Genomic DNA, 22,448 nt, shown 5'->3' with positions numbered 1-22,448 from the left:
GGAAATATAGCAGACTACAAAACATAGAGGTCTTCCACTCCAGCTTTTGCTTTTTTTAATTAAGAGTAAAGATTCAATTATAAAATATTATTGTCATTTGCAGTTAATTATTTTTGCTTCCCACTTGTTTTTAAGGGATTCAAGGAAGTATACTCAGTAACTCCTTTCCCAAACAAAAAATGCAGTTACGATTGTTTTCCCCTCATTTTTTGCTCAGCTAGTCATCCATGTTAGGAATAGAATTGGAAAAAAGCTTATCTTGAAACTTACCTTTGCTGGAGTGTTAAGACTAGGAAATCTCTTGAGATCATCAAATTTACTACTTTTCAAAAATGTACCTTTGTACTTGCCAGGGCACACTGGGGATACCCTGTGTCCTCATCTCATCTTCCATCCATCCATTCAGCTAGGTAGCCACCCCATCTAGCCTCAAACTACAGGAGGGGTGTGTATACCAACCGTCCTCCATCCTGTATGAGTCTCTATCACCTACAAATACTATACTCAAAAAAGTATTATAGCATACTAGCATTCATTCTGCTGCATAATTTCATTTCTAAAAAAGTCTCAAAGTAGATCATACCATATAAACTTTAGGCTTCTAAATTTTGAGATCTTTATTCAGGCACTATTAGTGTAAATCAATATAATCTTGTTAGTAATAGCAGGAGTAAAGGAATTGTACAACCTCAATATTTTTTTTGAAACTAGGTGAATATATTGTTATGGAATATTTTAAAACTTGCACAACTTTAGCATTTCTTTAGGATATATTGACCTTATGTATTAAATTTGAATTCTCTGTATTCTCTTCAATACCGTTAAATTTTCCTAGGTGAAAAGCTAGTATGAATATAATTATCCAAGTTTCAAAATGAGAAATGTTATACATTACTATGTTTTCCTTTCTAATATGTGACATCCATCCAGCTTATTTTTGTAAGACTGTTTCTTTTCACTTTTGAAAAAATTTTAAGTACTTTTTAACCGGAATATTAGATTGGAAGCTAAAAAAAAAAATGAAACCTATGGAAACAACATGACATAGTTTTACAGTCAGAATTTTAAGAAAAGCTACTAAATACTGAACTTCAGGTTGGAGAGAGCAAGGACCTAGTGCATACTTTGCATGTGAATTACAGGAGGAAGGAAGAGTGTTTTGAGGAATTTCCTTAATTCTAAACCTTAAGGAGGCTTAGATATACATAAAAATTTGATGTTATTTTATATCACAGACATATTTAGAGAAGAAAGCGGTATGTATATTGAGTTTTTCCAAGTCAGATACTCTGTTTAATGCACTTTGAAGCTCACTGTGTGGAGAGGCAGTGGAGCCCGGGTCTGGCTTTCCCACTTCCGAGCTGTATGCTCATCTTTTTACCTGGAGGAGCATGTGCATTTATCCTGGAAAACAGGAGGACTATTGCCCACCACACCTTAACAGAATGCTCTGAAAATGAGACTGTCAGGCCATTTTTCAAACAAATGAAAAAATGGTCAATAGAAGACAACGTAAGAGTTCATAATGTTTCAGAGTTCATCATTATGCTCCAATTATGTTTTGAAAAGTTAAGTTTATTAAATTATTTAAAAGAAGAGCTATAAATAACCTGGAGAGTTACCCTTATGCCAAATTTCCTTTTTGTTGTTGTTTGGAGTATTATGGTTTATATCAGCTGTTAGGAACACAAGCCTGTGTGCCAGTACCACCTTTACAGTCACAAATGGCATTTGTGTGTATGGGAGCATATGCAAAAGAAGAGATTGAATCGCATAGAAAAAAATAACTAAACAAAACTCTCTGTGTGTCTCATGCTGCTACCTGTGAATTAGTATCCTTCAACATTTGTGTCCACATTTATATTCTCAATCTCATTCTTTATTATGATCATGCCTGTGAACACAACATACTAATAAGTAATTAAATGTGACAGAATGCTAATAGTACTTCTGTTACTAGAGCTGCCTAAAGTTCTAAGTGTATAAAGATGGATGTGTGATTAGTAACAGATATGCTAATGTGCTGATCAATAGATGCCCAGGATAAATTTGTGTTTACTTACGCATATGTAAATACTAATTACTACCACATGTGACAATATTAATCCTTTATATTTTCTTACATATCTTCCCCTTCTTTTTTGTTACTGTTTTGCAAGTTACTGTGAACTACAGGAAATGGATTTCTTCCAAAGACATGTTAATAGTCTCCAGATATCCTCTATTTCTCTATCCTCTCAGAGTTGAAAAGAATAAAATCCCTGTTTACTTCACCTATAAATAATAAATTGTTCAAAACCATTGTTAAACTTTTGTTTTCTAGTCTTCCAGATGTGAGTGTGTGCTTGTGTGTGTGTGTGTGTGTTCGTAGTACACATGTGAGTGATTTAATTGGGAAAATAGACTTTCATTGTAAATTAGTATGAGTCCTTTTACTTCCTGTGAACAAACAAGTGCAATAAAAACTTTCTCTAATTTTTTTTTAGATGGACTGAGCTGTGTCCAATGATTGAGGCCAGGAAGAATCATGGACTCGTATTTGTAAAAGATAAGATATTTGCTGTGGGTGGTCAGAATAGCTTAGGTATGTGATGTTCATTCACTGTTCAACTTTCCCAATGAATTTGCTGCTATTTTCTTATCTGAAATTATTGAAACATTTCTTAAGATCTGAGCATTAATCACATACATTGTTATACTTATTTTTGTAGCTTCTGGGAACTAACATTTTATGAAATCTTGTGATAACGTTTAACATTCCTGTCCATGAAATGGGGTAATGGCTACCAGTCATGTGACAGTCAGATGGCTTCTGCACATTTCCAGATACCCCTTGGGGAATGGAACCACACTAGCTTAAGAACTATTGAGTGCCAGAAACATTTGAACTTCAAAACAACTTTTAAAACTTTTAAATTTAACTTTTAGGACTTGTATCCAGGCTCTGAATGGCGAAATTTCCTAAACATTTTTAAGCGTTATGTGAAAATATCAATATTACTTTTTAAAATGAGTAAATTTGACCTTCGTATTTTTCTTAAATAATGTTGTACCGAAGAATCTTAAATAATTGCTTTTAATAATGTAGAATCTTGATTGTCTGTAGATAGTCCACAAAGCTCATTTTACTCAGTACCTTTAATCATTACTTACACATTAAAAGAGAAATGACTTCATTCCCTTCTGTCTCTGCCCATCGCTATTTTCTATAAACTGCTGAAAGATAAATGGCAGAAGGAAAAAGAAGGACATTGGAATAATTATAAACTATAAACTTAATCAGAAGGAAAATTCACTGTTAGGTCTACTTTTTAATTTTTCCAGAACAGATAGAACAGTTTTGATTTTGTAAAGTAAATGTAAATATTTATGATTCTAAAAAAAGCAAATAAAAATTAAGTTAAATTTCTGTTGTGTTAAAGTAAGAATAAGAATTTAGATGGTAGATATGTGGGCATTCATTATAAAATTCTTATAACTTTTCTACATGTTTGAAATTTTTCATAATAAAATGTTGAAAAGATGCAAAGAATTAACTAAGAGATCTTAGAATTGTTCATATAGTTGTTCATGTTGTTTTACTCTTTTGAAGGTGGCCTGGACAATGTGGAATATTATGATATTAAATTAAATGAATGGAAGATGGTCTCACCAATGCCATGGAAAGGTGTAACAGTGAAGTGTGCAGCAGTTGGCTCTATAGTTTATGTCTTGGCTGGTTTTCAAGGTGTGGGTCGATTAGGACACATCCTTGAATATAACACTGAAACAGACAAATGGGTCGCCAACTCCAAAGTCCGAGCTTTTCCGGTAACGAGTTGTTTAATTTGTGTTGTTGATACTTGTGGAGCAAATGAAGAAACCCTTGAAACATGAAAAATGAGTGAACTTCAAGACTCAATGGAGACTCAAAATCATGGCCATGAGTACTTTGTTCCAAAGAGTTTGGTTACAAAGTTTTAATTTGGTGTTTTGTTTTTTTAAAGGAAGTTTCAAGTAAAGAGTCCTATAAAATAGATGTTTCTTTTATATGGACTTCCATACTCAATTCAAAGACCATATTTCAGCTGGCCTCATAACCAAGAACATATCTAGCAAGAAAACTTGAAAAATTATAAACACTTGGTAAAAATATGAATTCTTAAATAAACTTCACATTTGTAACTATGATTATGACAGAATGAGAGATTGACTCATCATTGAAGCAGTCTCATCTTGGCTCTATATTCTATTTTCATACATCATGGAAGTGCTATGTAGTTAGGTCTGTTGCTTCTGTTCAGTCAAGCACTAAGAAATAGTAGGAACTGTAAGTCACAATAGGCAACTCTGATGTAGCAGCTTAGTCTCACATAATTTAGCTTGTCTTCATGTGTTCCATTTAGTGCCAGATGTATTCCATTTTAAAAGCAAGCCAGAGTGAGTCAAGGCAAAAGCATATCTCTCACAAAACTTCATAAACACATTTTGGGAATTAAAAAGGTACCCAACTCCTCATAAAATACATTCAATCCAATTAAATAATTCCATCTTTTTAACGCAAAATGCCAAGCTTAGCACCCACCACTAATTTATATCACTTGTATTTAACCAGTGGTTAAAAAAGGATTATGCCTCTTTAGTGCTCCCTGTTAAATTAAATCCAATCATAATAAGAATAATTATCTAGTAAAAGATAAAGCTATTTATAGCAAATTTCTAGATCACTAGAATAGCACTGATAGTCACACAATGTCAGTATTGACTTTGAACTTCTTATGGATTAAAAAGGTACATGATTTATTTTCCTTAGCAGAACATATCAGAAATATTTGACCCATTGTCTCTAAAAGTTTTATAATTGAGTGATATATTTGTCATCTTGTATTAATTGCTTTTATGTGGTCAGTAAGTCTTTTACAAAGCCAGCTACTAATTTCTTTCCTAGTAATGTTTTGCCCTTTTACATTATGGAATGTATGTATAGCCATGCAAAGCTGTCGCCATCAATGTTTTTATCTGATAATATTAAATATTTTTAAACTTAAAATAGACTGCTTAGTTTTATTCATTCTTCATTTTATATGTGTTTGGTAATAGTTATTGAAACTTGTGAAGCAATGTTTCTATTTGAATTTTCATTGTTTTCTTTATATGTTATAATGTTAAACCTCAGAAGTGTTTAAGTGAAAAAAGAATTACAAAAAGCATAATGATAGATGTATTTCTATTTATGCAGGGTTTTTTATGTATGTAACAGCTTTATTGAGATATAAGTCACATATCATACAATTCACCAAGTATACAATTCAGTTGTCTTTAATATATTCACAGAGTTATGCAGCCATCACCATAATTTTGGATCTCTTTCTTCGCCACAACAAGAAACCCCATACTCATTAGCAGTTATTCTCCATTTTCCCTGTATGAGTTTCCTATGGCTCCTGTAACAAATTACCACAAACTTGGTGGCTTAAAGCAACAGAGATTTATTCTTTCACAGTTCAGGAGGCTAGAAGTCCTAAATCAAGGTGTTGGCAGCAGTGCTTCCTTCTGGAGGCTCTGAGGCAGAAATTGCCTGTGCCTCTCCCAGTTTTTCTGGTGGTTGCTGGCAGTCATTGGTGTTTCTTGGCTGATAACTATGTCACTTCAGTTACTGCCTCTGACTTCACATGACCTTCTTCCCTGTGTGTCTCTCTGTGTCTTAAGGTGGTGTTATAAGGACAACAGTCTTTGGATTTAGCCCACCCTCCCCACAATCCAGTATATCCTTATCTTAACCAATGACATCTGCAAAGACCCTATCTCCAGATAAGGTCACGTGATGACCACATACATTTTAGGGTGGATATTATTCAATCCAGTTACATCTCCCAAACACCTCATCCCTAGGTAACACCATTAATCTTTCTGTCTCTATATTTGCCTATTGTGGACATTTTAATGTTGGGTTTAGCATTTTGCACTCCATTAAAAAAAGTATGTCTAATTTTTTGGAGGGTAGAATATCTGTTTATCATATTACAGTTTTGTTTTATTAATATAGTAATTTCCCATATAGAATATGCTGCACTGTTTAAGGTATTTTTAAAGAACTACCATTTTCTTTAGGCTGTATCAGCTGACTAGAACACACCATATGTAGGCAGGTTTAATGTAGATTATAATGAAGTGTGTGTATTAATAATTATAGTAATTCATAATTAGTGTCTATATTCTGCCTTGGAAATATTCAGTATTGTCGATGCCAGGATAATGAGTAAATGTACATGATCACATGCTCAGCTACAAAACAAGCCTCAGTAAATTTAAGGAAAATGAAATCATATCAAGCATCTTTTCCAATCACAATGCTATGAGACTAGAAATCAACTACAAGGGGGAAAAAACTGCAAAAACCACAAACATGTGGAGGCTAAATAATATGCTGCTAACAACCAATGGATCACTGAAGAAATCAAATACCTAGAGACAAATGAAATGAAAACACAATGATCCAAAACCTATTGGACGCAGCAAAAGTAGTTCTAAGAGGGAAGTTTATATTGATAATAGGCTTACCTCAGGAAAAAAGAAAAATCTCAAACAGCCTAACCTTATACCTAAAGGAACTAGAGAAAGAAGAACAAACAAAACCAAAGTTAGTAGAAGGAAAGAAATCATAAAGATCAGAGCAGAAATAAATGAAATAAAGAGTTAAAAAAAAAAAAAGGAAGAAAAGATCGATGAAACTAAAAGCTGGTTCTTTGAAAAGATAAACAAAATTGATAGACCTTTAGTTATACTCATCAAGAAAAAAAAAGAGAAAGTCCCAAATCAATAAAAATCAGAAATGAAAAAGGAGAAATTGCAACAAACACCACAGAAATACTAAGGATCATAAGAAACTATTACAATCAGTTATATGCCAATAAGAAGGACAATGTAGAAGAAATGGACAAATTCTTAGAAAGGTACAATTTCCCAAGACTGAACCAGGAAGAAATGGAAAATATGAACAGATCAATTAATTACCTGTAAGGAAATTGAATCAGTAATTTAAAAATCCAACAAACAAAACTCCAGGATCAGATGGCTTCACAGGTGAATTCTACCAAACATTTAGAGAAGAGTTGACACCTATCCTTTTGAAACTATTTCAGAAAATTGCAGAGGAAGGAACACTTCCAAACTCATGAGGCTAGCATCCCCCTGATACCAAAACCAAAGATACCACAGAAAAAGAAAATCACAGGCCATTATCACTGATGAACATAAATGCAAAAAATCCTCAATGAAATTCTAGCAAGCACAGCAATTTATACTTTTGAAAATCACAATGTGAACATGAAATTTTAATATCTTGAAAAAAATTGTTGCTATCAAAAACTATATGACCTAGCTTTCAAAAACCTAACACATAGTGTCATGGAAACTTTTGAGTCATGAAAATAAGCCATTTTTAAAAGCAGCAGTCCATTCCTTTTGCTTCATATACTGTTAACAGCAAATATTTTGGATTTGCTCCATAGGCCAGGATTAAGGAGATACTTGAAGGAAATTTTGCTTATTAAGGGTAGTACTTGTAACACACCAACAACCTAAGAAAATTGAATCCACTCCATGATGGCACCAAAAAAGTTCTCACAAAGTCTTAATAATTTGGTAATATGAAAAGATATTTCACGGGTTGCATCATTCAACATATGATAAATTGTTCCTTTAAATAACACCCTTTCTATATTTGCCCAAAAGATTAAAAGCTTGAATCTACCTCCATCTTCCTAATTTTCCTCCTTCCCAGGTGACTCAGAATATTTTGGGAGGAATAAAAACAAAAATCTATACTGGGAAATTGCCTGAAATATTATTCTTACTAACTAGAAAGCTTTTTTACTTTCCAGAGCTGTAAGACTCTTTCTGATAACAAAGCTGTAAAATGGGGTTCAAGGTGTGGTTTATTCAGTTCTTGTAGGGGGTTTCCCTGACTTTATCTTCCAATCCTCTGTTGAATTTGTTTCCACTATCCATGTTTAGTTTCCAAGAGCACTTCCTTTTTATGGTTATTCTTTTATATAGCATGCTGTTCTTGTCTCAAATGGTTCGATAAAGTTCTTTGTACTTTATACACTTGTAACTCAACCATAAGTTGTTTTTAAAATAAATGAATTCAACTGAGTAAAAAAATAATAAACCAGGTTGCACCAGTTATTCCCAGTGCTCTTGTGGATTCCACTGTCCTCAAAAGCCAAAGTTTATGAGCAAGAACAACTGCCAGTCATCCCAAACCACCAACACTCAGATTTATGGTGCAACAAGAGACTGCAAAACAGAGGAACTGTAGGGTGTCTCACCACACAAAGAAAAGGGGACTTGTGGGGAAGGTGGGTGGAGTTTAGGTAGAATTTAAATGAAATAGTTTTGATAGTCTCCAAGCAAAGTAGATATGTGTGAAAAGGCATTAACATCAGATCTGGAGTGAGAAAAGGATGTAGGGTCATGTTTCCTTGAAAACTACAAAGAAAACGTGAAACGTTCTTTTCAGGACCCCCTTATCTGCAGTTCTGTGAGTTGTTAGAAACCGAACCTGCTTCTCTGTCACGAGGTGTCCTAAATCCTGCAGGAAAGAGTAGGATGTTTCATTCTTACTGATACAATTTCAAACAGCAACATTTACGTGTACTTCAACGAAGTGAAGGTTTCATTGTATAAGAATGTAGCAGTCATACAAAGACGAGATATGATACTTTTTAGTTACAGTTTGTCCTTAAAAGAAACTGTTTCCTATTATCGTTACAACTGGCTTCATCTGACACTGTTAATCCATCCTGAGCAGTGGCTGGGCAGATTTTTACTCTCAGAAGTTACAAATAAAAAATACAACTAGGTCCCTCAAACCACAGCTAATCTTCCTCTCAGGACCTCGCTGAAGTTGTGGGTTTGGTTGACCAGCTTTCCTCTCGTTTTGGACCTCAAGCCTTCCTTGAAGTCCGAGGACCTACACAACGGTTCAAGGAGCCACTTCCTCCACGTAACCGTTCAAGCATCCCGCCTTCCCAGGCCACGCTCAGCGCGTAAGGGACGGCTCCGCTCTCTTCAAATCCTATTGGGTAAACCCCACGCCTCGCATCGCACTGGAGGCGGGACAAGAGAGAAAGGACCTTTCCCAGGCGCGAGAAGATGACGTCACAGCAGCGAATCCGGGATCTACGCTCGCTTTGGGCTCTCCGCTTGCTCAAGGTGCCGAATGAAGACCGCTCCGTCCGCGACGCCGTCGCAATGACCATTTGTCAGTTCTTCCTTCAAGGCCGATGCCGCTTTGGAGACCGGTGCTGGAACGAACATCCCCGCGCCGGGGGTGCGGGCGGAGGACGGCAGCAGCAGCAGCAGCCCTCAGGTGACGTTATCCTGAATCCTTCGGCACTAGCGGAACTGGGGAAGGCCTGCGTCGGGACCGGCCAGCGAGAAACGGGCGTCTCTGGTGGGGCCCGCCGCTGGGTACCGCGCCCCGCCGCACAAGTCAGGTGATGCGGCCATGCCCGCGTCGTCCCCTCGCCCCGCCCCGCTCCGCCCTCCGACGTTTGTAATCCGTGTATTGGGCTCTCGGTCGGATTTTGTTGAGCGGGTGAGGACAGGGGTTTGGTCCTGGGTACTAATTCAAAACAGTGACTTTTTAAGTCGGAATTACCTATCAAAACTACCTTGTCCTTGGGTGACAGTGGCTCGGAGAATTAGCGTAGATCAACCGAAATGCCTCTCTTCTTTACTACCTGTCTGGGTACTTGTTTTTTTCCCCTTACCCTTTGAATAGAATTTTTTCTAAACTTCTCTGGGGAGAGAGTCAACTGGGCTCAGAATCAGGACTCTTTGGGGAAGTCGTGAACTCCTTTGAAAATCTAATAAAAGCTACAGAGCCATACCTCAGATAAATGCACATACTTAAAAATTTGGGTAAGATCAGGAGAGTGAGATGCCCAATTAAGAACTCTGGGCTATAAGGGAAAGTGGGTGGAAGGGTACGTTGACCTGCTCCCTGGGTCTAAGTCATTGTCGAGGCTTTTGGACTCTTTCACTAAACCAATTGTGGATGGTGTAAAAAGACTGTCTTTGAGGAGAGGAGGGGTCTGACATGAAACTGTAAGTGCAAGGTTTTAGAAGTGAGATTAATAGTTAGGTTTTCTTAGGATTGGAACTTAGTCCTTAAAGGTATCACAAGATACTGACCACGTCTCCCCTCACTTTCCTCCTTAGGGCTATTCGTCTGACCCTTAAACCTTGTGTTGCATTGTGATTTCATGTCTGATCCCTCTTCTGGAAGATAGTTTTCTTGCATCACTCACAATTGGTCTTGTGAAATATTCGAAACCCAAAGTTAGGACTCAGGATCTGATAAATGTGAGTGTATTTCCAGGAGCAACAATACGTAATAGTTGACATTCTGTGGAGACTCACTCTAATGTAGTCATTAGAAAATAAATGTTGGATGGATAGATTGATGAATTTTAAAAGTGTAAATAAAACTCATCAAGTGAACAGTGTATTTAGCACCAAGATACAAATGAATGCTGAAGGAATTAATACGTATGAAGGCTGAACTCTATATAGGAAGGATGGAATTAATTTCTTCAGTTGTATCATCCCTGCAAAGGATTTTGCTAGAAAAATAAAATATCATTAACTCTAACTTGAAGGATCTGGTCTAGCAGTCTTCTCCCATCTCTCTTTGGTTTTGTTAAGTAGTTTTAGAGTTGGGAGATGAATTTTTTATAGGGGAATATATCTCCTATCACTCCATTTTTTAATATACATATTCGATGGCATATCTCTTAATTCAGTCAGAAACAAGGTCCATTATCTCAGTCCCAACTAAGAAGTGATGAGTAAATAAGATAGCTGAAGTGATAAGATTTTTTTTAAATATAGAGACAGGAGAGAGTCCTGTTGGCTCATTTTGATGGTTATAAAATCTTAGAAATCAGCTCATAATAGAGGGACTCAACACACTTTGTTCATATGTAAATTACCTCTATAATCTTATAAAAGGCAGGTAAGTAGATATTGTTTTCTTAGAGGGAAGACTGAGTCAAATAGATTTAAGCATCTATTCAAGAACAGAGGGTAGAAACTAATCTTTAATATTCAACAAACTCCTTAATACATTGTACACTTTTCAGATTTTACTACTGTATATGGCCCAGTTGGGAAGCAGAGAATGATAAAGATATAGATTTTTATTCTGAAGGAACTCATGACTGAGGATACATGTCATCTATCCACTTCAATATCAAACAGTTGTTTACTTAATAAGTTTATGTCAGCTAAATTTTGTAATATGTCATTTTTCTATGGATTTACAGTTCTCTCAGTCTTGTTAAGTTAGACCATTCTGTGATTTGTTGATAATACACTTAACTATATAAATTGAAAATGAAGAGTTTTGTAACTTATAATGAGTGGAATTGTAGTGCTTGTTGAATCTTGCATAATGTCTGCAAATAATAAGATAAAAAAATAATGAAAATTTTCAAGATTAAAAAGGGAGTTGGTAGTAAAATTATTTATTTTATTTCCTTCAGGTAGTAACAGACGTGGATGGAATAACACCAGCCAGAGATATTCCAGTGTTATCCAGCCATCCAGTTTCTCCAAATCTGCACCATGGGGAGGCAGCAGAGATCAAGAAAAACCATCTTTTGGTTCTTTTGATTCTGGAGCTTCAACTAGCAGGAACAGGGGGTTTGGATTGTCTCAGAACCCATTTGCTTCACCTAGCTCTGATGAGCAGAAAGATGAAAAGAAACTTCTGTAAGTGAAAACCTTCAGAAAAATTACTACCTATTTGCTTATTTTTTCAACAGTACCTACAATATTTTCTTTAAAAAAGAAGTAATATTATTATTATTTTAATTATTAAAAAAATCAGAATAAGCAAAAAGAAGACAAAGCATCCATGATCAGAGATGACCACTATTTTGCATGTAATGTAATAGACTTTATTTCACTTAAAAATGTCATCTTTCTGTATCAGTACAGTGCCCTCTTAGGGCTAATTATGCTTTTCCCATTTTTCTATTGATAACACCATATTGTGAATATCTTTATAAGGCAGCCCTGCTCAAATCTGATGCAAATTATGAGTTCTTAACAAAGTATGAGGTGATTTAAGGTAACTTGTGATCTTGGAGTTCACTTACAGCATCTTTTCTTTTTCTTTCTAAAACTTTTACTTCAATTGCCTCATGCAAACTGATTTCATTTGATTTTCTTCATTATTGTGGAGTAGATTTCTTATAATTTATTGAGAACATTCGTGGTAGAATTTATGACTGGTGCCAAAACAGTGCCTGGCTGTCTGTAACTATTCCTCAGCTCCCAGCTCCTAGGACAGAACTTATATATACTTATTAATCTTTTATAGCCCATAACCAAATTAGGACTAGTTGTAAATATTTTGAGCCATGTACCATATACAATTGGTTAAAATAAATAAATGAAATTTAAAAATAAACAAAACCCTCCTTCCTATATTCAAGGTTGTTGTAAAAATTCTAAATTTTATTATTATGATCTTATTATCAATTATTATTCTTATTTTATTAATTTTACCATTCTAGAATGGGAGGATATATTTAATTTAGAGCTGAATCTATCCATGACTTTGCCAACAAATCAACTATATGAACATGGATTTGTTTCCCTTTTTGCAAAATGTGAGAATTAGACAAAATATCTTTAAATATTTTGTGGTTCTTTATTACTTACTGCTTTTATGATAATGAACAAAGAAAGATTAAAATTCGTGTTGTGTGTTTTCCTGTATTTTAGTTCAAGATATGTATGCTATGATAGTTCTCACTTAATAAAGGTGTTGGTGGAGGTTGGGTATAGCTCAATCATAGAGTACATACTTAGCATGCATGAGGTCCTGGATTCAATCCCCAGACCTTCATTTAAAAAAAAAAAAATTTTTTTTTTAATAAATGAAAAAAAATGTATTGGTTAACATTCCCTTGTACTGGAAAACCAAAATTATTAATTTCTTTGATATTGTAATATTTATAATCATGAAATGTAGCTCATTTTTATAAGCTTCTGCTCTAAAGAACATTCTTCAGAAAGTAAAATGGGAAAATCTAAAATTATATATTTACTGCAATTTAAAATTTCAATCATTGTAAATTATAAATTTTTACAAGAAAAAAAGATCTTTTTTTTTTTTTTAATTCAGGGAAGGAATTGTAAAAGATATGGAGGTTTGGGAATCATCAGGACAGTGGATGTTTTCTGCTTATTCACCAGTGAAGAAGAAACCTAATATTTCAGGTAATTGAGAAATTGTGTGTGTTTTTAAATATGTTTTACAATTGTTATTTTCTAAAACCAAGACTATGTCAAATAAAGAAATTAACCACAAACTTAGCTACAGTAGGAGATTTTGGACATTGTTTAAAGCAGAACTTCATAATTCAGAGATTAAGGTTGGAAGATACAATTCTTTTAAGATACATAGATCCCTTGAGAAAATAGTAAAATAACCCCCCCACACACACACACACATTTTCAATACTGAAGTGCAAGAATAGGCTCTGCTTTCTTGGTTCGCTGTAGATAGAACTTCAGAATCCCTTAGCTGCCTGATTCTGTTCTCTTTCTTCTCTATCTTTTTTTCTAAGGTTAGTTATTTTTTATAAAACTTATTGAGAAGTATCCTAAAGATAATATTTGAAGGTAAGGAGCCTTAGCTGGGCTATAGAGATAGCATTTCTTTAGAATACCCCTTTCCTTCCCATTTTCTTTTATCCATAGCCCTTTTTGGGCTGAAAGCTAGATCACCACACTTTTCTAAGCCCATTCTGGCTGGTCCTGGACCCTGTTAAGTGAACAATGGGAACCTAGAAGATGAGAGCCCTTTCAGTCCCTGAGAACTCTGGGATATCTGTCTGTCTCAGCTCTACCTGCTCATTATCTGTGTGCATTTGTGTCCACCACTCCTTAGTTGTTTATTCTCTTAATCATTCAACAAATACTTACTGAATTTCTTTTGTTCCAGACCCTATTTAAAGTGCTTAGGAAATAGTGATGAGTAAGACAAACGATTCCTCCCTTAAGAAGTTTATTTTCTTGGGAGAGAGGCAATAAGTAATAGAAATAAATAAGATAATTTTAGATAGTGATTTTTTTCTAAAGATACTAAGTATTAAGCCTTTTTTTTTTTTTCATCAATTCACAATTGAACCTAATGCCTTACATCCTAAAGCAATGATTCTCAATTTGGAATGTAGATTCCTAAGCAGGGTTGCCAGATAAAATATGGGACACTCAGTTAAATTTCAGATAAACGAAGAGTAATATTTTTAATATATGAATATCCCATGTAGCATTTGGGACATACTTATACTAAAAAAGTATTTGTTGTATGTTGGAAATTCGGGTTTAACTGGGCGTACATTAGTAGTATTTGCTAAGTCTGGCAACCCTATCCCTGAGATCCTTTTAGGGGCTGTAGGAGTTCAGAAGTATTTTCACAATAATACCAAGACATTAATTGCCACTTTTACTGTGTTGACATTTGCACTGTTGATGCAAAAGCAGTGATGAGACAGAGACAACAAACTGTACTAGCAGACCGTAGTCTATAAAAAACTTTCCTAATGCCATTTTCACTTAAAAATGTTTTCGATAAAGAGGTAAAAATTTAAAAATTACTAGTTTTATTAAATTTTGATCTTGAAGTACACACCTTTTAAATATTCTATGTGACAAAATGAGAAGGATACGTAAAGTAACATTAACAAATACGCATTTTTTAATATTGTAAGATGACATATGCCTGCATTTAGAGGTTCTGGATAACTCAGTGAACCAGTGTTTTCCAAATAACCAATGTATGATGTTACAAAATTATGAATAGTTGAAAAATCCATTCTAAGTGCAAGATAAACCACTGCATTTAATGTAAAAGTATACAAAGTTATTAATGTGATTTGACTTCACATTGTAACTAACCTTTAAGAAACCACCACCTGTCAGGTTTTGGTATAGTATCAAAGAAGAATATCCACAATTATCTGAAAAGGGCATAAAAGTCATCCTTTCCCAGCTACACATCTGTGTGAGAAAAGATTTTCTACATACACTTCAACCAGGCAATGTATTGCAACAGATTGAAGCAGATTGAATAGCAGAAGGAGATAAAATAATCCAGCAGTCTTCTATTAAGCTGAACATTTAAGAGGTTTACAAACATAAAACAATACCGCTCATATCACTAAGTTTTTTTTTTTTTTAGGTTTTTTTTTAGTGGGGGCCAAGGTAATTAGGTTTATTTATTTAATTATTGTATTATTAGTAGTATTTTTTAGTGGAGATACTGGGGGTTTAAACCTAGGACCTCGTGCATGCTAAGCATGGGCTCTACCACTTCAGCAATACCCTCCCCCCTCATATCTCTCCATTTTTATTTTTTGTTTTGGAAAATAATTTTCTCATTTATGTTGATATATAATTGATTTCTTATTTTTAAGTGAATTAGTATTTTCTACATTTTCAGTTATCATTTCAAATATGGTAAATACCAATATATGTAACCCATGTAAGCAAAAGCTCTGGGATCCTTAATAATTTTTAAGAATGTGAATGGATCCTGAGACCAAAAAGTTGGAGAATCACTGTCCATAGGCATCCCTTATAATGAGTTAACTTATCCTTTCCTGCTTAAATGATTCTGCTTTTGCACCACCCTTGAGAGAATTGAGGAAATAATCACTCAAATCATTTTCTGTCTTCGTGGTTCAAATGAGTAACAGCTGAAAGGAGGAGAAAGTAACCAGACAGAAAGTGTTTCTTTACCTGGAGTGATTATCCATTCTGAGGAAGCAGAATAGGAGCTGAGTCCTGAATGAAGAGAAGATTTGGGGGAAAATATTCCTGGCAATACAGTAGCTAGTGCAAAGGCCCTGGGGATAACAGGGTTGGCATGTTTGAGGACTAGTGAGGCCTGCATTGCTGGAGGAGAATAAATGAGAGAAAGAGTGATATGACATAAGTCCAGAAAGGCAGCCAGGCTATTTGCTTTTCAATTTTTGTTTATTTTAGTTTCTGACATACAGAATATCTTTTTTTAGAAGTTTGAAAGTATATGTAGTCAACTCCTTCTTTTTATTTTCTTTATTCCTTCCATGCCATTTATCATTAGAAACTTTTCCTCCTTCAAGATTAACTAACCAACTATATTTTATTCTAATTTTATACTTTATTGAATAGAGTGTAGGCTTTGAAATTTTTCTAATGATCACCATTAGCATATTTTCCTATCTAGCACCTCTCGTTTTACTCTACTATCAAAAGTACTGGTTTTTAAAGATTCCAATTGATTCCTCACTTCAGGTTTTACAGACATTTCACCAGAGGAGTTGAGACTTGAGTACCATAACTTCTTAACCAGCAATAACTTACAGAGTTATGTAAGTTTGTTTCCTATTCATCTATCTAACAGATTAGTCATTATTATCTTTTCTGCAGTAGCTTTCTTGTGTGTTGGCAAAATGGTCGAGGTCCATAATTTTTTTCAGAACAGGGCTATTTTATTTTCTAAATTACTTTCTTTGAAATTTGGTTGGTTATCTAAAATGGTGATAGTATACTTTGACTGTAGTAACTAGGAATGTCATTATTTTTATTACCAATTATCCAGCAATCAGTCCCAGAAATCAAACCCTTTCATCATTTGACAAACATTTATGAAGCATATCTTAGGTGCAGACACCATGATGAATGCTAGAAAAACAAAGTTAAATAAGATGCAGTCTGTTATACAGATTAACATTCTCACATATCAAATATCAAAAAAATTAAAAAGCTGGGCTTGTATAAGTTTGGTGCCTAAAGGAAATGACATAAACTATATTTTCTATTGTCTACAGTCAGTGTCAGGCATTTCAACTAGTACACATGTTCATCTCCTATCCAAATATAACTAACTTTATGCTGCCAGGTACTTGTGATCTTAATTAGATGATACAAGGAGTTGGAGAACAGGGTGAGGGGACCACAGCTGGAATATCTTTGGCAAGTAGGGGTAGGTCAGTGCAAATTTTACAAGTTATGGTCCATAAAAATGTTTTACAAAACTTGTGACTTTGGACGTAAAGACATGAAGTTGTTGTTGGAGAAAGTAACTTAAAAATACTCGGTAATGACTCATTATTTTTCTGTTTTCTCTCTTCAGCTAAATTCCATCCAACAGTTAATAAATCAATGGAGGAACAGGGTAAATGAACTGAAAAGTCTAAATACATCAACTAAAATAGCTTTGGTGAGTAAGTACTGAAGAATTTTCTACAGGGAGGTGTCTTATTTATTGCTTTTTGCTGAGAATTTTCATTTTGGATTTGGAAAGCAAAGCTAAAATTCTCTGTCAAGAATTATAATGCACACATTCTCAAAAACTATATTATCATTTAGAGTCAAGGTTCTGGAATTGCTTTCTCTCTCTTCCTCAGTCAGAAAAACGCAGATAATTATGCTTTTCTAAAACTGTTTCTAGGATGAAATTTTAACGTTTGGTGGTAGTAGTTTTGAAAATTACAAAATAATATGTAAATTCAAGTGTTCTAGGTTATCAGCATTTAGAAAGAAATTCCCTCAAAAAAATGATATGAATGCACATTTAGACTAATGCTACCTTTTGTGACTAAAGGACACTTACCATATGCTCCTTGCCTTATACAGAAATGCCTTTAGGAGATATCCAAAAATACATGCTTCTACTGTAGCATATTCATTATCTCTGTCAATAAAGTTGATCTTTCTACCCCATAAAAAGTTCTTAAGAACATTACTTTAAGATATTTACATTTAGAATTTAGTATTTCCAGTTTCCTAGGTGGTTTTTCTTTCTACTTTCTGAAAAAGGCTATGAGAGTAGTAGCTGCCTAAACTTAGTGACTTCGTGAAAGTCCTAACACCCTATTCCTTTCTTAAATATGTGCTTGTAAGTAACTAGACTCTTGTGCAAGCTAATTTCTCCCATCTTTCAGTTGTTGTAATGCCATTTGAATTTAGTAGGACTTCTTGGAAGTATTCTGTCCTTAGATGAGAAGTGGTCCACATCACCATTGCTGAGAGCTGACGTAGAAGGGATAATTGAGTGGAAAGAACTACAGAGCTTCCTTCAAAGTTGGAAGTTCCATGTTCTTTGCTAGTTTCCTAGGGACCCCTTTGTAGGTGAGGATCTTGGACAGCACACCTACAACTGGCTTAGCATGTATCAGTATTTTGTTCTTTATGCTGAGTAGTTCATTCTTTATACTTTTAATCCATTATATAGATTTTATGTAATTTGTTTATCCACATACCTGTTAATGAATACTAAACTGAGGGAAAGAAGCTAGATTAAAAAAAAAAGAATACATACTGTATGATTCCATTTATATGAAATTCTAGAAAAGACAAACCTCATATATAGTTAATATAAAGTAGATGAGTGGTTTTCTGTGGCCAGGGTTTGGGAGAGGTTTGACTGGAAAGGGACATAAGGGAACTTTTATGAGTGATGGAAATATTCTAAATCTTGATTATGGTGGGTATAAGTTTGTCGAAACTCACTGAAATATAGATAGATAGTTTTTTTTAATAGATGCATTTTATTGAATGTAAACTATACCTCAGTAAAATTGATTTTTTTTAAAATGTGATTGAGGCTTCCAAACGAGAGAAATCATATCTGCTTGGGTTGATTAGGAAAGGTTTCTTGGTGGTCAGGAGTAAGGGAAAAGTTACTTGAAAAGGAAATTAAGATTTCAGTAAGCAGAGATGAAAGACATTTCTAGAGCAGGAGATAGTAAGAGCATAAAATATTTTCAGGGAATAAATAAGAAATGTTTAATAGATTTTAGTAGTATGCTTTTAATAATGTAATTGTGAATCAACTTCAGTTTAGGCATTACTGTAAGTAGACTGGGTAGCCTTTAAAGGTCCCTTACCTAATATCTAGGTTTCTTGGTAAATGCAGATCAACCTGTAGACACTAAAATGTGTTATTTAAAAGTATTTTTCTTTGCATATGTTCATTGAAGAAATGTAGAACATGTTTAAAAAGCATAAATAAAATTAAAATTACTCATAGTTTATGAGTCAATCACTCAACTCATTGAGATTTGTCCATTTTTTTCTATGCATATTCATTTTTGAGCATTTTTCTGTTTTAAACAGTTAACTTCACAATTTTAAGTGCACATTTTAAAAATTGATTTTGGCTATAAAGTGTATACAAAAGGTACTTGAGAATTATTCATTTGCCTCCTTTTTTTTTTAATAGCTCTCTGATGTAAAGGATGGAGTAAATCAAACGGCACCTGCATTTGGATTTGGCAGTAGGCAAGCAGTGACATTTGGGTCACCAGGTAAATGATAAAGTAATGCAGGACTTTACTGATTTAGAAAAATAAGATTTTATGGGTTTCACATCATAAAGTCTGAAGGCTTGTTAAGTGCTATTTTAAATCATCCTTACAAATTATACCATCTTCCATAATAGAACTTCAAAGAATTTGGCTCTTCAAATATTCACATTATAGGGGTCCCAGAAAGAGAAGAGAAGGAATTTGAGAAAAATTTTGAAGAGATAATAACCGAAAACTTCCCTAACTTGGGAAAGGAAACAGTCACCTAAGTCCAGGAAGCACAGAGTTCCACACAGGATCAACCCAGAGAGGAACACACCAAGGCACATAGTAATCAGCTTGACAAAAATTAAGGATAAGGAGAAAATATTAAAATTAGCAAGAGAAAAGCAACAAATAACATACAAGGGAACTCTCATAAGGCTATCAGCTGATTTTTCAGCAGAAACTCTACAGGACAGAAGGGAGTGGCAAGATATATTTAAAGTGATGAAAGAGAAAAACTTACAGCCAAGAATAGTCTATCCAGCAAGGCTCTCATTCAGATTTGATGGAGAAACCAAAAGTTTCACAGATAAACAAAAGCTAAAAGAATTCAGCACCACCAAACCAGCTTTACAACAAATGTTACAGGAACTTCTCTAGTCATCAAATCATAAGAAAAAAGAACAAAAAGAAGAAAGAGGAAAAAAAAGACTACAAAATATTTCTTTGGCAATTCAGGGTCTTTTATGGTTCCATAAGTATTTTGGAATTGTTTGTTCTAGCTCTGTGAAAAATGTCATGAGTATTTTGACAGGGGTTGCATTAGATCTGCAGATTGCTTTGTGTAGTACAGCCATTTTGATAATGTTGATTCTTCTAATCCAAGAGCATAAGATATCTTTCCAATTCTTTGTATCATCTTCAGTTTCCTTCATCAATGTTTTACACTTTTCAGAGTGTAGGTAACCTCCTTAGTTAAATTTATTTCTAGGTATTTTGTTGTTTTTGATGCAATGGAAATGTTTATGTCAGTTATAAAATTCTGGTTTTTGAAATTTAGAAAAAGTGACTGAAGGGCCAAAAACAAAACAAAACAACAGCAACAACAACAACAAAAAACAAAACAAAAAAAAGAATTTGGCTCTTTGAGCATTTGTGAAATGAGGGCTAGAATGGGCATGTTCTTTGAAAGACCCTATGGCTCAGGCTTTAGAAGTATATTTTTGGAATAGTTTTTCAAGAGTTTCATAGGAATACATAACTATGGTACCGGCACCTTTAAGGACTTTTTTGTCCCTGTGTATAATAGTATAGTATTGTTCTTCAGTGACAGCGCCAGTAAGATGGGGGGACAAGCTGGAAGTGAAGATTCACTCCCTAATACCTGGGGTTTCTCAAGAGCTACTCTTGAGTAAAGGTAAATTACAGTGCAAATGAGATCAGTGTAGCAGAAAGGTAGGACAGCAGGAGTTAGTGGTTGTAGCTTCTTGTTTTCACTTTTGTCTTCTCTTCGTCCTTCCAACAAGTTTCTCATCATCAAAACATGGCAGAAATAAGGCAAAAAGAGGGGAGGAGATAGTAATATGGCTACAGTTTCTGACATTAATAGATTCTTTTTCTCTTTCTCTGGTTTTTATAGGTTTTCCAATGAATAATAATAGCAGTGATAATGCTCAGAATTTTAGTTTTAAACCAAGCTCTGGGTTTGCCACTGCCCTTGCTGGAAGCCCTTCTGTGTTCGGGAGTGCTCCGGCATTTGGAGCCGCACCCTCTGCCAGTTCTGCCGTCACAACGTCTGCTCCAACTTTTGGGCGTGGTAAACACGAAATCACGTCTGCTGCTTCATTTTCATTTAAAAGCCCTGCAGCTTCTGGTTTTGGATCATCTGGATTTTCAGGATTTCCAGCTTCCATGGCAGCAGGCCCTATTGGAGCTCCAGTGGCCCCAGCCTTTGGAAGTGGCAGTTCTGTGGCTGGTTTTGGTAGTCCAGGCTCACATTCTCTTACTGCTTTTTCCAAGTCATCTGGTGACACTTTTGGAAATAGCAGCATATCCACCTCCCTCCCAGTCTCAAATGGTAGCACCACAACAGATAATGTATTATTCACACCCAAGGATCAACTAACAGCAGAAGAACTGGAACAATTTCAATCCAAGAAATTTACTCTGGGAAAAATTCCATTAAAGCCACCACCTGTGGAACTTCTAAATATTTAAAAGGGCACTGTTAAATACAGACAAGAACAGCTTTTAAAATTGCTTCGAGTGGTTCATATGAAAGAACAAATATATACATATACACACATATGTGTGTATATGTATATATGTGTGTATATATACACAAGTATATACATATATATATTTATAAGAAATGTAAACTTTCAGCAATAATATTAATGTAACATTTTTTTTCTTGAGCCTAACTATTTAAGTAAAATATAACAAAAAGTACTCAGGAACAGATTTTTTTTAACTATAATTATGAATGGAACTGAAAAAACTATCAGTGTGCACTGAATAAAGTACTCTTCTCATTCTACATCACTTTACTGTCTTACCCTTTAAAGTTTTACCTTTAAACATTTTTTTAAGGAAGGAGACAATTTCTAGAGCCAGTAGGGAAATATTTAGCCAACTTATTGAATAAACATCAGTAACATGACTTTCCTCCATGTTGAAGATGATTCTCTTAAAGAGAGAAATAAAATTTTTTAAAGGGTGAAAAATTAATTTTTTCAGGAACTTGAAGGCATTTTTCCCTCATAATTTTTTCCCCTCAGTTTTGGCTGTTTCATGGACCATATGAGTTTTCTTCAACAATTTTAGGCTAATTTTTATCTTAAGCTGATTTTTATCTTGGCCTAATTTTTATGTAATTCTTTTTATTCCTCACAGTATCCCATCAAGTGGATGGCTAGTAACAGGAATAGAAATTGTGATCTCATGTGAATAAATAGTGTATGTAGAGGGGTCAGGTTTCACCAGCTGTTTGTAGAGTTTCTATTAGAATTCTCAGAGGTGCTTGGATCTCCCTGTGTCCTTAGATTGAGGGAGTAATATCTTGTGTATCTGATTGATCCAAGTAATCAAAGAGCTGTCATG

The 22,448-nt window shown here is 34.6% G+C and overlaps 2 protein-coding genes across 9 annotated transcripts in view; both read left to right on the top strand.

Moving 5' to 3' along the window:
* The window catches only part of KLHL7 (kelch like family member 7), a 58,016-nt gene extending 52,987 nt beyond the window's left edge, over positions 1-5,029 (top strand). For all 7 annotated transcript variants that reach the window (XM_006201796.2, XM_006201798.3, XM_072964859.1 and 4 more), the window contains 2 exons: positions 2,487-2,584; positions 3,593-5,029. In XM_006201796.2, coding sequence (XP_006201858.1) covers positions 2,487-2,584; positions 3,593-3,876 — 382 coding nt within the window. In that variant the 3' untranslated portion in view covers positions 3,877-5,029. The remainder of the gene's footprint in view (positions 1-2,486; positions 2,585-3,592) is intronic.
* Positions 5,030-9,053: 4,024 nt separating this feature from the next.
* On the top strand, positions 9,054-21,883 carry NUP42 (nucleoporin 42). Of its 2 annotated transcripts, none has more exons than XM_006201800.4 (7): positions 9,054-9,355; positions 11,535-11,763; positions 13,187-13,281; positions 16,345-16,421; positions 17,186-17,272; positions 19,277-19,361; positions 20,986-21,883. In XM_006201800.4, the coding sequence occupies exons 1-7, from the start codon at positions 9,139-9,141 to the stop codon at positions 21,561-21,563; spliced, it is 1,368 nt and encodes a 455-aa protein (XP_006201862.1). In that variant the 5' UTR covers positions 9,054-9,138; the 3' UTR covers positions 21,564-21,883. The 2 variants fall into 2 exon arrangements, with proteins under 2 accessions (XP_006201862.1, XP_031530194.1); XM_031674334.2 differs by lacking the exon at positions 9,054-9,355 and adding an exon at positions 9,449-9,583 and having other exon boundaries at positions 20,986-21,797.
* Positions 21,884-22,448: the final 565 nt, after the last annotated feature.

The sequence above is a fragment of the Vicugna pacos genome, chromosome 7, assembly GCF_048564905.1.
Source record: "Vicugna pacos chromosome 7, VicPac4, whole genome shotgun sequence".
Classification (NCBI taxonomy): domain Eukaryota; kingdom Metazoa; phylum Chordata; class Mammalia; order Artiodactyla; family Camelidae; genus Vicugna; species Vicugna pacos.
This window is presented reverse-complemented; position numbering and strand designations above follow the sequence as displayed.

Excerpts from the sequence above, each read along its gene's own strand:
- NUP42 (XM_006201800.4), top strand. The coding sequence starts at position 9,139 with ATGACGTCACAGCAGCGAATCCGGGATCTACGCTCGCTTTGGGCTCTC. Across the intron at positions 13,282-16,344 it reads GAAGAAACCTAATATTTCAG|GTTTTACAGACATTTCACCA; the intron begins GTAATTGAGAAA and ends TCCTCACTTCAG. Across the intron at positions 17,273-19,276 it reads CATCAACTAAAATAGCTTTG|CTCTCTGATGTAAAGGATGG; the intron begins GTGAGTAAGTAC and ends TTTTTTTAATAG.